The sequence below is a fragment of the Podarcis filfolensis genome, assembly GCF_964270895.1.
Source record: "Podarcis filfolensis genome assembly, chromosome: 7".
NCBI classification, from domain to species: domain Eukaryota; kingdom Metazoa; phylum Chordata; class Lepidosauria; order Squamata; family Lacertidae; genus Podarcis; species Podarcis filfolensis.
Window position 1 is genome coordinate 3,461,597 of NC_139603.1, and position 17,512 is coordinate 3,479,108.

The 17,512-nt window shown below is 42.0% G+C and overlaps 1 protein-coding gene across 1 annotated transcript in view; it reads right to left on the reverse strand.

The window, feature by feature from the left end:
• The window catches only part of ECSCR (endothelial cell surface expressed chemotaxis and apoptosis regulator), a 19,578-nt gene continuing 2,066 nt past the window's right edge, over positions 1-17,512 (reverse strand). Inside the window, exons 2-8 of the mRNA XM_083624513.1 lie at positions 8,253-8,421; positions 6,806-6,853; positions 6,055-6,180; positions 4,081-4,179; positions 2,737-2,773; positions 813-895; positions 1-139 (exon numbers count right to left, since the gene is read on the reverse strand). Of these exons, the coding sequence (XP_083480639.1) occupies positions 108-139; positions 813-895; positions 2,737-2,773; positions 4,081-4,179; positions 6,055-6,180; positions 6,806-6,853; positions 8,253-8,310 (483 nt within the window). The 5' untranslated portion in view covers positions 8,311-8,421 and the 3' untranslated portion in view covers positions 1-107. The remainder of the gene's footprint in view (positions 140-812; positions 896-2,736; positions 2,774-4,080; positions 4,180-6,054; positions 6,181-6,805; positions 6,854-8,252; positions 8,422-17,512) is intronic.

A 17,512-nucleotide genomic window follows, 5' to 3' on the forward strand; every position in this document is an offset into this window, starting at 1 on the left:
TTTACAAAGCAGTTTCATGTGTTTATATCCCAAAGAGAATAACAAATACCTTACAGCATTCCCCCACATTGATTAAAAATAAAGTTACACATTTTAAAAATGTTTCTTCAATTTTCATGTGTAATACATTTTGCAGCACCTGGAAAAACCAACATGGCAAAATTAGAAGGCCTCAGAGCTCTAGGTACAGAATGTAAAATAAACCTTACTCTTTGGGTTCTGTGCCTAGATCAGTGTTTAAACAAAGTAATTACCCCTCTCTCCCCCAAAAAACAACTTTATCTAAAGTACAATCCTTCTGCTGTCTGCATGGGACAATTGTCTAAAGGGAATCATGTATAGTCCACAGCAATATCTTCTTGAATCTGAACTCACAGGGAGTTAAGTCTTTTGCATCACGTCTTTTACATTATAAATTTCTAAACAGTACAGGTATTGTCTTCATTTAATGTGTACAATGCTTAGTAAATTCTAGGTACTATACAAATGATAAATAGCTTGCTAGAATTAAACATAAGCTACAAGGTTCAAGGCACGTACTTGTGTGGCCATATGAGCAGAAGTCTTAGGACAGGTTTAATAGGAATCTAATGCCTTGCTATAATTCTTTTTTAAGTCAGTTATCATGATAAAGTATAATCCCCAAAATAATCTAAAAGAGTCACAGGAAATAATTGTGTTTTATCCCTGGGGAATAGTCACTTACAATACTTTTTTGCTTTTATAAATAGTGGGGTTCTAATTAGTAACTCCCACTAAGACTTGCTTATCAAATAGAAAACCTTTGGGTTTCCCCAACCCTTACACCTTACCTTGGCTGTTGCTTATGTTTAAGTCTTTCATGGAGACCAGCATGACATTTTTCTTGCCAACTGCAGCTTCAGCATCAGAGCAGCTGCCCAAAAATAGAGGATGCATCCAATGTTACTTTATCTGGCTACCTCATGAGAAAATGTGTTTTTCCTTGTAGGTGACTAACACTGAAGAGCTAGACATCTCAGTGGATTAGGAAGCAATGATGTGTAGCTTGTTCTTTACTTTCATTCTGCCAATGCTATGAACAAAAGCCACAGCATGTTTTGTTCAGTAAATGTTCTAAAGACTTTAATCCTTCTGTCCATTTATGGAGTTTCAACTTAAGAAGCTTCATCTAAATCTGAAATATATTGCTTTGGATTTAGAAATATTTTAATGTAGTGTGACATATTGTAATGTTTATGCAGGATGTGCTTTTATTGGTGTTAGTATCATTTCTTACCATCTCCCTTTTACTTAACCAAGCAGCCAGGCAGACTCATTGCTGTGTGTGATGTTTCTCTGCTGCTAGGAAGGTAGATCATCAAACTTTGATTGTACAAGTCCCTTCTTCCTCAATCCCCACACTCGCTTAATAAGAAATGTGATTTTACAGTACAATCGTACTTCAGAAGTTGAATGGAATCCATTTGGAAGTCTGTTCGACTTCCAAAACATTCAGAAACCAAGGCACGGCTCCTGCAGCCAATCAGAAGTCATGTCGGACGTTCGGCTTCCAAAGAACATTAGCAAGCCAGAACACTCACTTCCGGGTTTGTGGCGTTCGGATGCCAAAGCGTTTGACTTCCGAGGTACAACTGTGCTACCATATAATTAAACATTGCTCCATTACTTTAGTGTCATAATAATCAATAGCTGAGGGCAATAGGGAGCAATGAAGCAAGCATTTTCTCTTTCTTCAAAGCACATGACTATAAAGTCATCTCTAAATGAAATTATAGTGACTATTTGAGAAGCATTGCCATGTTGGTGGATGCCCTGGGCAACTACACTAGTTGCCATCACCCCAGACCAGATCACTTTATCCCTCCGTATCCTATGAATGTACCTAAACATTTGGCTCAGCCATAAACTCCATACAGTCGTCCTAGGCAAGCTTCTGTGGGTTACATCAAAGTTAGTAGCATAGGAGTGATACCTGCATACCCTTATGACAGTGTTGTAATTATTGCTGAGATTATGCTTTGAAAACCACTGCATAAATAATAAGGCTGCAGTTCTAAATACCTTCACTAAAGAGTCAGTCTGATCGAACCTAGTGACACTTGTGTAAATGTGTGATGATAGGGTTTGGATTTTATATCCCACTTTATCACTACCCGAAGGAGTCTCAAAGCGGCTCACATTCTCCTTTCCCTTCCTCCCCGACAACAAACACTCTGTGAGGTGAGTGGGGCTGAGAGACTTCAGAGAAGTGTGACTGGCCCAAGGTCACCCAGCAGCTGCAGGTGGAGGAGCGGAGACGTGAACCCGGTTCACCAGATTACGAATCTTCCACTCTTAACCACTACACCACACTGGCTCTTGTTTAATCTGATGTGTTGTTTAATCTGATGTGTAACTTTACTCTTGCTGTGGCACTCTGAACTGTTCCTGTGTTTTGGATTGTTTCTGATTGTTATTCTTTGCCGTCCCTCTCTGCACCCACACATTCCTAAGGGTTAAGCAATAACTAGAGCCTCCAGGACAGCAGGGCCCCAGACATGCAGTACTTTGGCTGTAGCTGTTCCACTGTTGACCATGTCCCTTTTCATGCATTAAAACCCAAAGTTGTATTACAGCTCACATAAAGGTTTTGACCAACCTGATTTAGTTAACAAGGATCACAGCCACTCTGAAAGTTAGTAGCTGAAAAACAAAACTAGCTGCAGCTTGACAGCAACTAGTAAGAAGAAAAAATTCTAAAACGTATTTTTTTACCTGTAAGATACAATCGGATGTTGAGGTTTTTGTTTATCTACAAAGAGAAAAATCCATTAATAATACGCACTGAAAGATTTGTACAAATAATATACTGCCTTTAATTTAGTCCTCATTTATCATTAAAATAAAAGCATATCTTGGAAGAGGCAGAAAGAATGTCCAGAGGACCCAGCTAGATGTGTTAACATGCTTATTTTTGCAATTAATGTGCACGTTAAAAAAAATGCAAATAGCAGTCGCTGGTGTATGCATCAATGATAAGGATCACAGTGGGCAGGAAAGGAGGAGTATATAAGCTTTTCCTCCCCTGCAGCAGTCATGATGGAAACTGCTCCTCCAAAGCTGCTATTTGCTCCTGTTGGTGCTAGCTGGAATTGTAAAGTTCCAGAGGACAAGGGTAAGTTAAAATATGACACATGGAATAACGGATGAGAAGGAATTATATCAGTAAAACAAGTAGGTGGTCAAGCTGAAAGATGAGCATATAGATTAGAAGTGATTAGAAGTTGAACTGGGTTTAAAATCAGAAATGTGAAGAAGTTCTGTCAGAAGAATAAGAAGAAAGTGGATAGAATACAATTTAATCAAGAAGAAATGTTCACAATTTGGGGTATGGGAAGGAGAGCACATTAAAAAACAAATATGTTTAGTGAGGGAGGACATAATAAGGTAGGACCAAACGTGAACTTGAATCAACTGTGGAGCAAGCTTACACCTTGGCTTTTTCACGACATGGATGCAGAGCCAGTGCAGTGCAGTGTAGCCATTGGAGTGTTGGACCAGGGCCCAGGAGACCTGGGTTCAAATCCCCATTCAGCCATGAAGCTCATTGGGCTAGTCACAGTCTCTCAGCCTAACCTACCTCAAAGGGGTGTTGTGAGGCACAATGTAAGTCATCTTGAGCTCCTTGGCAGTAAGGTAGGACATAAATAGAGTATATAAGCTGAAGGAAATTGAGTGAAGGCAGTGAATAAGGAAGAGTGTTCAAGTGGCATCATCAAGAACCTGAGAAGTGAAGAAGGTTAAAAGTGAAGAAAGGAAGGAAAAAACGCAGGACGCTTGAGACTATAAATTACAACTGGCCTGCAAACCGGAAAGTGGGGAATTATGGAATTATCTTGAGCAAAATGTTTGTAAGAAGAAGGGTTGGACAAGAAGCATTTTACCCAAGAAAGAACACAGAACAAGAGCTAAGCAGAGAATCAAAATCAAGAAATGTGGATAGTGAACCAAGTCCATGGCAGACAATTGCAAGGTGGATATTAAGTGGATAAAATGGAGACTCAGATACAATATAACCACTTCAGGGCTATTAAAACAATGACACACACTGTTTAATACCTTCCACATTTTTGCAGTGATGACACCTGAATCTTAGGCTGACCACACAGACCAGGATAATTACAATCACCACCAGAATGGCAATGAAGCTGATAACACCTGGATAACGAGGAAAACAAGACCCATAATGGCAGCCATTGGTAGTTTTCCATTCAACATCTGTTAGAATCAGTGACAACAAATAGTGTTGACAGTGCTGCCAATCACTACTTAAAACCCAAACTTGCCAAAGTAGTTAAAAATGGGCGGGAGCACAATTAAGGACAGCCAACAAGAGCATCCCAATACAACAATTGATGTGATTGTCTAGTGTCTAGGAGGGTATAAATTTCTGTAAATCCAGGTGGGAGCAGAGACAAGTGCAGGAAGTCATAATGTTTCAAAAATGTAGAGTCTGCATATTTTTTTAATCTACTGTATCTGAACATCAAATGGAGTTATTGAATAACCAGAAATTCTCTTAAGCCTATTAACAAATGCCCCAGAAGAAATTTCACCGGCAGCCCTGTAACAGCTGGAACGTACCACTGCACTGCAGTGACAAATTCTTTACTACTGACAAGTGCCAGCCAGCATTGTGGCAATAGGATGGTGCATGTTATTTCAGGAAGAGCTATCGGTACTGGACAGCACAGCAGCATTGTGCAAAGTGGTGACGTGGCAGAGATTTGGATGGCCTTGTGTGTTCATGAGTGATTGCTCTGTCAGCCCTGTCCACCAATTTCCGTGCATTCAATGTGACATTTATAAAGGACAGCCTATTCACACATGCTCTCTGCAATCTGTAAACCCAGTACTTTCCTAGCTGAGCGGTCAGCCTGCATATGCACATTTGTTTGCAAATAGGCTCCCTTGAAAACGTGCACATCAGGGATGGGGCCAGCAGGGTTCACCACATCAGGCTCTCTCTCCATGTTTTAAGTGTATATGTGGAATGGAATAACTGAAAAGACTTGATGTACCTTTGAGACAGTGTACCCAGAGAATAGTTTGTGGGGCACCTAATGTATAAGGTGTTCTCAGCTAATGCAACCACACCTCACCCACACTGCTTTTGAGGTCCTTTCAGAATGGGTAGAACAAAAAAGTGGCAGTCAACCATTTGTACTCAACTCCTCTATTTGTGTTCTGTCCTTCCTCCAGATAATTTATAATTTTATTCTAGATATGCTTATGTTCTTTACTCCCAGGTAAGTGTTCATAGGAGCTCATACATTCTTGGGACACTTTGCAGGAAGTTAAATTAGGCAATACAGGCACTCTACATTTGAGAATGAATCTGACAAAATTAAAATTAACAAATACTATGGGTTCTATGCAAAACAGTGTTCCCCCATCCCTCTGGACAGTAGCATTGCATCCTTTATTAGCGTGTGTGCGCACCAGGCAGGACCAGGGGCTAGGTGCAGAGGGTAAACAAAACCTGCCGCTCCACTGCCAAGCAGGTGCGGGGATGCATTGCGCTGCTTGCCCACCCGTGTGGGGGGAGCCCTTGGTGAGGGGGCCGGGGGCGCAGTGGCAAGACTGGGCTCTGGGAGCCAGAGACCTCCGGCAGCAGGCAGGGCGGGAATCCCTGTGGGGGGGCCCTGACTCACACTCCCTGAAAACCATGTGCCCTGAACTATGCCCCCCCCCGGCCCTCCCCACACTACACCCCTGCCTCTGGAGACATTTTTGGGACAGTGCAGGGCATGTGTGGGGCAAGAAGGATGTTGTGTTGTGCTATTGCAATTTTGTAGTTGAATGCTGCTTCGTGAATCCTGACTTCTTTTTTGCTAAGCTCTACAAACTACTACTGATAAGGTGTTCTTTGGGGGCAAGAGTGTGGAGGTATAATCAGAATACTGATTTCCGTAAGATATAAATATTTCTAAAATACTTGGAAAAATATTTAATGCTGGCACCCTTTAAACACATCTGTCTTATTACTTTCTGTCCAAAATTGTGACACCTCATCTTAATGTCTTTACTCACCAGTTGCTGCCACTGTTAGTGCTGCTGATTTTTCTTCTGTAGGGGAAGGGATAGTGAGAAAATCTGTATTTACATACAGGAAACCTTTCGTGGGAGAGGTGGCCCCGTTATATATACCTGTGGAAACTAAGAAATAGGAAGGTATAGAGACATTGAGAGGCGGATTCAAATGAAGAGGCAAAGGATTGGGGTAAGACCCTGCATCTACTACTACCTTTGTGACTGACTTTTTTTCCTGACTCAAAACAGCATTGCATTCCCAAGTTGTTGTTGTTGTTTTTTTTAAATGGCAATGCAGAACAAGAACAAGAACAAGACAAGGCATAAAATCCACTGACCATCAAAAATACCTTTTTGGCCACTATGAATTTAGCTGTATGGAACAAAGGGACTGCATCTGACCTAGCAAAAATAGGTTTAAATTCCCTTTATCACCTAAATCAAGCAACAATCAGTTTTGTAATATAAGAACATTCATTACCACAGGATGCTGAGATCTACTTGTTTATAATGCATAATAGTAGCATGTTGAAATGAGAAGTGATGGTCTGGCATTTTCCTACCAAAGGTTCTGCCCACTGTAAGTAATCCTGAGTACAGGTGTTAGAGATGAAAGGGAGGATAAAGAGCCATCACGGATATTTTGCCCTTGCCCTCCATCAGGATCACACAAAGGGTTCCCTCATCACTTTACTGGAACTCACTGAAAAGGCAAAGCCTTTTAATAGCAGGGTAATTGTAGAGGGTCTACCTGCTGAGGATGCCTGGATGAAGCTTCCATTTTTCTTGGGCACAGACTCTACAGGCAAATCGGAAAATAGGAGAGCAGTTAGTATATATATCTTTTGTGGGGACATGTTGGTTTTGCTACATTATCTGACATCCAAAACAAAGGCTATATGGCCAATTTTACCTCCAAGTGACCCATTTGTTGCTAATGCCTATTTTCCCGCCCACACACACACACGTTAGCTAAATATCTTAAATATCTGAATTCAGTTCAGTAAAATCTGTCCTAATGTCTTGCTCCTCAACAAAAAGCTCAACATCTCAATTCACATGTACTGATCTCCTTCAAGTCTACATACTGACATTAGATGGCCAAAACAGGCCCTCAAAGTTCCCTCTATACTGATCAGAGCATGTTAATAATAATCCAGGGTTAGGGATCAGGTTCTGGTCCCTGCAGCACCCACGGGGGTGGGGGTGGGGGGGCACAGGAGCCGCCTTGCGCAAGTGGAAGCCTTTCTGCAGGGCTTCCGCTGATGGGTCTCATTTGTTGAATCCTGCCCATTGCATCTGCTCTCTGACAGTGTAGGCCCTCCACAAGGACTTTCTGCTGATGCAATGAGGCTTTTCCCTGCCTCCTCTTCTCTGTGCCCCTGCGCTCAGACTGGCTCTGGGGGCTTGGGAGAACCCTCAGAACAGCGCATGTGGGCAGGAGAGCAGGGATCTTTAAATCTGGCAAACCACACTCCTTGCATAGCTGGAACAACTGGAAGAGAATGACATGGAATTCCCTCTGTATTTTAGTCATCAGCACATCCTCGCTTTATCCATCAGTGTATCCTGCGTACACTCAGTATAATTTAACCCCCCCAAAATGATGAAGAATTATGTTGTTTTCCACATCATATATTCATTCAGCTTTTGTTTTAATTAGCAGTTCCATCAGCTTTTCTTCAACAAAACAGGCACCATTGTCCTTTTGGTGAAACAGCCACACCTTTGTTACAGAAATTGTGTATTAAAGGCCCTAGTCAATCTGTAATCCTTAAACTCTGAAATATATGTATTGCACAACAGGAATGCAGTTTTTTAGAGCCAGATTTGTTAAAAGATCTGCACCTCTTTCAGCCAAAGGAACTAGATTTGCATGAATACTGAGTGAGAACTGCTTTACTTTGCTCCTTGATGAATTGATAAATCTGTGTTATATTGAATTAGAACATAGATTCATCTTACTCAGCATTGTGTACACTGACTGAAAGCAGCTCCCCAGAGTTTCAGGCAGAGAGAAATCTTTTGCGGCCCTGCAGCCTGAGATTTTAACTGTAGATGCCAAGGACTGAAATTTATCCATTCAAAACACAACCTCACCATTGTCCTCCATTTGAACAGGATTAAGGTGGCAATCATAAACCCCATTGGAACTTTCCCCTCAGACTTGCATAGAACTGGGCAATAAAGTATCTTACCTTGAAGAAGAACAGAGTCACATAACCAGAAAAACATCAAAAAATGTAAAGCTATCATTATGTCTTCCACTCCTCAGAAACCTGCAGCTCTGTCCATTCTGCAGTCTGGGAGAACAAAAAACAACCAGGAGAGAAGTTTGTCTGCATGTGCTGATTGTCCAAGAGCTTCCTGTTAAAGAATAGAAGGAAGCAGACTGAGTCAACAAGGGGATTGACGCTGTGGAATACTTCTCTTGCCCATTATAGTTCCAAAGGAAATGAAACAGAATTTACCGGCCACAAAAGAAATTTCAGTATTGTTGTTGTGAGGAGTCTCTACGCTTACGAGAAATTTGTGGGGAATGAAAATGAATGAAAATAAGTACACAGGAATATTTAACCTTACTGCTGATCTCTGTTTTGAAAGAAGGACTATTGGCCTGTGTGCAGAGTTTAGCAGTCTGGTGCTTTTGGAATATAATCATTCTGTTCAGAGTGTTTGCTGTCTCTCCCTGTGCAGTTACAGATAGGTAGCCGTGTTGGTCTGCCATAGTCAAAACAAAAACAAAAATTTTCCTTCCAGTAGCACCTTAAAGACCAACTAAGTTAGTTCTTGGTATGAGCTTTCGTGTGCATGCACACTTCTTCAGATACACTGAAACAGAAGTTGCCAGATCCTTCTATATAGTGAGAAGGTGGGGAGGGGTATTACTCAGAAGGGTGGTGGGAATGGGTGATTGGCAGATAGCTGTGATGAGCCTGTTGACGACTCTTAACGACTGCAATAGGTCTTACAGGAAAAAGCAAGGGGTGAGAAGGTGAAAAATGGCTTTGTCATGTATAATGAGATAAGAATCCAATGTCTTTGTTCAGACCAGGTCTCTCCATGGTTTTAAGTTTGGTAATGAGTTGCAATTCAGCAGCTTCTCTTTCCAGTCTATTTCTGAAATTCCTTTGTAGTAATACAGCTACTTTGAGATCTTGTATAGAAAGATCTGTATAGAAATCATATAGAAATCAGATCTGTATCTGTATGTATAGAAATGGAAATCTCCCTGTGCAGTCCTCAAAACTCTCCATTTGAGGCAAATGAACTATGAACCCCATAATTTGGAATCTCCTCCAAACCTGTGACAAAGTTTTGCAGTTCTTTTGCAGCAAAACCCCTGCATTTTGCAGCACCCCACCAGCGGAGCAATTACTATATTCAAACCGGGGGGCATTGCTATTACTCTAGAACCCAACATTGTGTGATTCAGGATGGAGAGATAAGACCTTCGAGAAACTTCAAGATTCACTTCCGCCCCAAGTCACAATGGGAGATGACATCCACTGGGAAGTGAAAGAAACAACACCATTTATGGTTGGAAGGAATCTCCATGGGCATAACAGTTTTCATGCGCTGGACAGAACAAAGATAGTACAGTCATACCACATGTTACGGATGCTTCAGTTTACGTGTTTTCGGCTTGCGGACTGCGGGAAACCTGGAAGTACCGGAACAGGTTACTTCCGGGTTTCGCCGCTCGCGCATACACAGAAACCCCAAATCGCGCCTGCGCAGACGCGCCACTTCAGGATGTGAATGCTGCGGGTTGTGGACATGCCTCCATCAAGGATTATGTCCACAACCCGAGGTTCCACTGTGGTTTGAGTTCCTCACTTGAAGTTTTATAAATTTATATAACAACACAAATGGAAATCATTAATTATGCAGCCATTGATTAAGGGATTATTATAACTGAAATTAATAAGATTATGGAATGCAGTGATATAAGATCGGAAATGCATCCAATCCACCATGCGGGGAGCCACTTTAATTAAAATGTATTAATTGGAAGTTGATTGGTATTTGAATAATTGTATTAATTGGGAATTAATTTATAGTGTTATAATTTGGCTATTATTGGGGGAATATTGAAAAACTAATAAAAACTTGTTTTTTTAAAAAAAACAACATTGTGTGATTCACTCTAAAGCAGTGCCAAAGTGTGGCAACAGTTTTGCAGCAAAACCCCTTCATTTTGCAGCACCCCACAAATTGAGTGATTCCTTAGTGATGGCAGAAGCATAATGTGTGATGAGTGAATGAAAACAGAACAGTCTGGGGAATGTGTGAGCTTTATGTGCACAGATTTCATCTTTTAAAGCTTGTAAGATTAAAACACAATTTATAAATTGTAATGTGTTGCAAAATTGAGTCTTTGGGAAGATAGCAATGCAGTAGTTTTGTGCTTTCATTAACAGAGTTCCTTCCCTAATTCTCCCCTCTCCCATATTACAAATTTGGGGTTGTAAGAATATGGTCCTATTGAATGATGGCTAAGGTTGGTGATCCTTTGTCAAATTGTCTGAGAGATAAATAGCTTAATGGCATCCATTCAGGAGTTACTCAAATTTTAAAGGCAGCAATACTGAAATATTGTAATCTTTACAGAGGTAAATATTGGGGTGGGAGAGCTGAAAATAATGCCAACATATTTCACATCTGGCAACCAATGTGCCACTTTGGTTTCAGTACGTGGGTAGACAAGTTTATGAAGCCCAGGACACAAATTTTCATGGCCCTAGCAACTTTGGTGGCTCATTCACCAGTATTTAGCATTAACTCTGGAAGTGTATACTCGATTCTGGCCAAACTAAGCCTCCTAAAGCAAAATATACATCGGGATTAACCCCCCCCAAAACCCCCCCATAGAATCATAGAATTGAAGACTCGGGAGGGATACCCAAAGGTCATCCAGTCCACCCCACCGCAAATATGACCATAAAACCTTCATCCCCCAATTTCAATCTAACAGCATCAAACATGAAAGAAAAGAAAATGCTCAGAGTGTACTTCATGTTTCAGAGAAACACCCCTCGCACTGTATATAGGTCTCATGATTCACACTGTCACTCAAGAAAAATATATATAGATAAATTGTCTCATCTGGGTCTGAGTGCTATATATAATCATGTGCAAGAAGTATCAGCCACAGTAACAAATATACTGTGTAAACAATATATGGAAAATTGTACTCTAGGCGGCTTCTAGCACATACAGTATAAAAACATAATGAAACATCAAACATCAGAAACTTCCTGGCCAGGGCTGCACCAACACTTTGAATTGTGCTCAGAAACATACTGTGAGCCAATGTAGATCCTTTAGGACAGGTGTTATGTGGTGCTGGTGGCTGCTCTCAGTCACCAGTCTAGCTGCCGCATTCTGGATTTAGTTGTAGTTTCGGAGTCACCTTCAAAGGTAGCCTCACATAGAGTGCATTGCAAAAGTCCAAGCAGGAGATAACCAGGGCATGTACCGCTCTGGCGAGACAGAGCGCAGGCAGTGAGGATCTCAGCCGGTGTACCAGATGGAGCTGGTAGATGGCTGCCCTGGACACAGAATTAACCTGTGCTTCCTTGGACAGCTGTAAATCCAAAATGTCTCCCAAGCTGTGCACCTGGTCCTTCAGGCACACAGTTATTCCATTCAGGACCAGGGAGTCCCCCACACCTGCCTGGGGATGAAGGTTTTATGGCCATATTTGCAGTAGGGTGCACTAGATGACCTTTGGGGTCCCCTCCAAGTCTTCAATTCTATGATTCTATGGGGTTTTTTTTGGGGGGGGGTAATCCTGATGTATATTTTGCTTTAGGAGGCTAAAATTGGTCAGAATCGAGTGTACACTTCCAGAATTAATGTTAAATACATTACTTCTGGTAAGTGAGCCACCATAACCGCTAGAAGGCTGGGCAAATTTGTGTCATGCGCTTTTTAGACTTGTCTGCCCATGTGCTATCTGTGATTCCCCCCCCCCCAGCTCTCCCACCCAACTAAAGAGGAATTCAGTGTAGTTCCTGAATACCTTCAGGAAATATTTTGGTGACTGTGGAACCAGAAATCAAGAAAGCTGCTCATGGAAGGTCACCTGTAGGATTTGAATTATAAAATAAAATGGAGAGGGGAGCCATTACCAAGAATTTGAATTTACCAGACATATTTGAAAGTATTAATTTGCAAGTTCTCTTTCCCAAAGGGACTAACATGGAGGGCCCTTGGGGGCATCTTCAACATGTGTGCTTTAAACTTCTCATACAATAAAAAACGGAGTTTTTCTTTTTTACCAAGAATGTGTTTGTACACCAGTCTGCATTTCAGTCAGGCGCCAGTTTGGAGTGAATCGGATAACACTGGGTTTGTAGCAATTGCTCACTTTGTGGAGTGCTGCAAAATGTGGGGTTTTCACTGCAAAACGCTACAAAACAATGGCAAAAGTTTGACAACAGTTTGGAGGGGGTTCCAAATTTTGGGTTTTGTAGTTAATGCTAAGTATGAACCCCATGTTTGATGTATAAATTACCAAGCTTGTGGGGTCCCGCAAAATGCAGGCTTTTCACTGCAAAACACTGCAAAAAAGGCAAAACTTTGGCACAGGTTTGCAGAGGATTGCTGTTCTCTGTCTCTTTCTGAAGACTTCATGGACACAATGACTCAGAAACAGGCTACACAACAAAGTGCTGCCTTCTCCGTCTGACACATGCAATCTACTTTCCTGGGGCAGTCCTGGATTTACAGAAGCCATACTGGTTTCTGATTTGATCCAGCAATGTCCTGCTCCTCCCAGGACATCCCTATTTTCATCAGAGAAATGTTGGAGGGTATGGAGTTATCTGACCCCTGAGTCATCTGAAGGCAACCCTGTATAGGGAAGCTTTTTATGTTTAATGTTTTTATATATGTTGGAAGCCGCCCAGAGTGGCTGGGGCAACCCAGTCAGATGGGTGGGGTTTAAATAGTAAAATTATTATGATGGAATAGGACGTACCTATTTTCATCAGAGAAAATAGAAGGGTCAGAGGGTATGCAAGTCCAGTGGGCATTACTGCATGAAGGAATTATTTTTAGCTTCTTGATCTTCAGAAAAACAGCTGCTGTTCAAAGTGCTTGTTGCCAGCTAATTTGGCAGTGGTGTGAGTTTAGTATCAGCCCCACTGCATTGCATTGGCCATATCAAGGCAGTCAAAATCCACAAAACCAATGGGGGGGGGGCTGCCACTGGGCCAGGGTGCAGGGCGCTTGCCTGGAGGGCACCGGGAGAAGGACACAACAGCTGCCGGCACCAATCCCGAAAGCAGCGCGGGGCTCGAAAGGGCACCAGTGGGCAGGGGTTGCTCCCGTGGGGCACCCCGCGCACGGCCCTGTCCCCTGGGTGCGTCCAAATACAGGACCGGGGAGCAGTAGAGCATTATTGAGTTTACAGATGGTAAACTCACAGATGGAAGCTTAATCTTTAGGTTTCTGGATTAAGGTTTTACTCTGATTGAAGGACAAATTCCCAGTCACCGCCAATTGCAAATGCAGCCAAATCTCTTCATCATTAAGCCCGTTAGCCGAAAAGAAGCAGATATTCTTTCAGCTTCAGCTTTCTCATATGTATAAAAATATTCATTATATTTAGCAACCCTCAGTATCACTGTCAATCTCCTTGGAAGCCAAGCTGAAGGTAAGGAATGAGGCAGGGGTATAGCATGGAAGGGGTCTAAAAGGATGGCTGGATAATCATAAAATCATAGAATTGTAGGGTTGGAAGGGACCATCTAGTCGAACCCCCTGCAAGGCAGGAATCTTTTGCTCAACGTGGGGTTCAAACCCCCAGCCCTGAAATTAAGACTCTCATGCTCTACTGTGCTACCCCAGGTTCATTTACAAGCTACTTCCTTAGGATATTTACATTCCAGAAAAAAATTCTGGTTATTTTAGATTTAAATTAAAGCTGAATTCAACCTTGACAGTTTCTGTATAGATATGTAATTGGAGTATGATTTGAGACATACATAAAATTACATGTATGTTCCCCTTTAAAAGCAGGAGAGAGTGAAGAATTCTGTATTGCAATATACAATTGCCATATTTGCTGGCAGTTAGACCTTCCCTATATATTTCAGGAAAGCTGGAACCACAGAAGGTTGATTGGCATGAGCATGGTCTAGTAAACGGGGGGAATTTACAATATAGACTTTATACTATTTGCTTCATTTGCAAACACGTAAGCAGAATGACTGGAGGCAAACAGGCACTCCTCTAAGCAAATATAACCACTGTGTGTCAGATTCCGAGAGAGGAACGTCTACAGTAGCTTCAAAGCGACATCCCAGTTTAGCTAACTGCAGTCCAGCACAACTCTCAATGCTCTCTTTCTCATCTGTTGCTGATAGCGTTCCTGACTTGCTGGCGATTGAGATAACTACCTCCCAGGTTCCGATTGATCCCTATTCCTCTCTCTGCCTAGCTATCAGTCTCTTAACGTCTCTGCCGCTAAGAGGAAGGAGCAGGTTTAGGCAAAAAGGCTTTTTCCTGACCGTCACCTTTACACCTGCACTGGGGATGGGCTGGTTGCACCAGGCTGAGTTGGCACTTCTACAGGAATCCAGGTAAAGGGCATCCCCTTTCAATGCCGGTGAGTATGGGGCTTGATAGACCATGCTGTGATGTGAATGAGGACCAGATGTCCAGCAGGCGCTCTGCCGCTTCCCATCACACAGAAGGATATCTGTTGATCTCCCATATGGGCCATGATGTAGAGATCAGCCTATGCTGTTGTTAACAACATGCAGCACAAACAGAAGTTGCAGTTATGTCCTTGTTTAACAAAAACTTTTTCACGTGCTGAATTAAATCAGCCCTGCCCACTTGCTGACAGAGCCAGTCTCTTTCGCATGTTTGGATGAGCAGATGTTCCTGGGTCTGTTCCTTTAATGTGGATTTCGTCTGTCTCAAGTTGCACTCTTTCTGAGTTCCAGATTAACTAGGAGAATGTATTATATTGCAGAATCAGACTATTCATAGATTGCCATGGCTTTCCACTCCTTCAGTCCATTTTTTACGTATTGCCAATGTTTGTATGTGCACTGATAAAATGATGCACAAACCAGTTTTGATTTGATGGTGCATATTGCTGCACATACACAATATGGATATTGCTTGCAATAGCTTATCAGTATGTATACATGCACAGATAAAATGCTACCAAAAAAAGACAAAGAGCCTTCATGCAATCATAAGTAAAAACATGTCAAAGTGGTTTGTTTGCACATTAATGTGGATGTGCACATAAGAAACAGGATGGGAGATGTGGATGAACATATGAAATTCATACCTGAGGCAAACAGCGTAAGAGCTGTCATTGTATAAATTTGGAAATAAGAAACAGAACATTGGAGGATTTCTAATGTATTGGTTCCACTTCAGAAATATGACCAGATTATTCAGAACTGGAAACTCTGTGGGGTGGAGGGAAACAGATGAGGGAGGGGACAAATTTTGGAAGTGTCTCTGTTGATTTTCCTTGTCAAACTGGTGGCTATATTTCATGAAGGGATAGTTACTTAATGAAGATTCCAACCATATGAATGGGAGCTTTGCAAGGTCTCAGTGATTTGCATGGAAAAAGAAAGGGTTATATGCCAGTGCCAGAGCTGGTTATTTGGAACCTGAGATCAAGGGAGAATTTCGTATGGGGAGGATTTTGTAAGCATTTTACTATAAATATGTTAAAACACTGAAAAATCAAATAAACAAGACTACAGAACAGATGGATAAATTTTACAGAAGGGAGACTCACTTACTTTTATAGAAGTTTTCAGTGGAAGGTCTTGGGGCCAAACGTCTCTCTTTGATGACATTCACCCCCTACCTCCACTTGTCAAGACAAAAAGGGGTGAAGGGAATAGTTCCTGTGATAAGAGGACTTGCTTGTGGTCAACTGGGGGGCTTGATTTTGTTGCTCTGGACTGTCATCCCATCCTTGGTGCCTGTATATTAAATTGCTTTATTGCCTTGGGCTTTCTTATTGCTGCTATGATGATGATGATGTTTGCTGTATGATGAATACAGCTGTCAAGAATTGATCCCCTTTTGTAAAGAAGTCATGGTTAAGGGTTTTCTTGGGTCTGTAGCCCAAATGTAACTTAGAAGCTCACATACTGTTAGTCACAGTGTCCCCTGAATCATACAATTCTTGTTTCCATCAGTTTAAGACTTTGATTTAAGGCAGAGTTTAACAAGTTATGGCAATCATAACAGAAAGCTGAAAAAGGAAAGAAGCTCAATCTGCTCCCGAAATGTATTTAACTCTTTCTGCTGCAGCCTTCACCAACCGGCTGGGCTGGATGGAGTTACAGTCCAAAACACCTGGAGGGTGTCAGGTTGACAAAGGCTGTTCTGAGGCATCAGCAGCTGGATGTTTTACCAAAACATGACAGGGAATAAAGCAGCACAACATGCAACTCGTCTGTCAGATACAGTTAACTGAAGCAACCTGCTATAATGCATTTTAATACTGTTTTTCTTTGTCCCAGGTGAATACACTTCCTTTCTAATGCTCTGCAATGAATTTTTCTGTTGCAAACAATCATCTGAGGCAACACAATGACCAGGATTTTGTTGACTTCACCCAGGGATCTGTCGTAACAAGAAAAGGAGATGGCCTTACCATGATCGCCATCATTGTTGCTGTTTTTGTCCTCTTGGCGATTATAATCATTGTGACTGTACATTATGGTCCAAAACTACGTACTATCCAGATCACTCTGTACCATGAGCCCATGCCACAAGACATGGATAATGGAGTCCAATTAAAAGACTGGAAGAAACTTGGTTCCCACAGAAAAAGCAGCATGCAATCTGCTCTGACATTGGAGAACAGCAATGCTTCTGGTCTGAACACTCAGTGTGCAAGTGGAGAGCCAAATGTGATAGAGATTACTTACTTGTGAAAAGGCCTCTGGTGTTTCCTGACAGCCCCCAGGGAGTTTCGTCTGACATGGCAAAGCCCTGGTTGGTTTCTGGTGTACAGAGATAGGCAGCTGGCATGTTCCCTCCTGGCCTACTGGTTTAAGCCCATTGGCTCCCTTGTTTATTGGGGAATTTAGGTGATGAAACAAGAGGGACAACAGCTAAGGTGCAGAAAAGCTCAGGGTGAGCACTGGGGCCTCTTTGTGGCAGTGATAGCAATGAAGAAAAATTACGTACTTATCTGCTATCATTGTGTCCATGCAGTGTCATCCAGTGACTAGAGACCTTTTCCATTTGCATCCCCAAGATGGATTTCCAGAGCCTACTGTAACTCATTTGGGAAACATTTCACAGATAATACCACTCAGACCCCTGCTAACTTGGATGACAACATTATGGGCAGTACAGATGAAAGTATGCTGCGGAAAGTGTGGCGCAGGCCCCGTATATTCAATTTTTGCCCATTATGTTTAATAACATCTACATGATTTGGAATGATTAG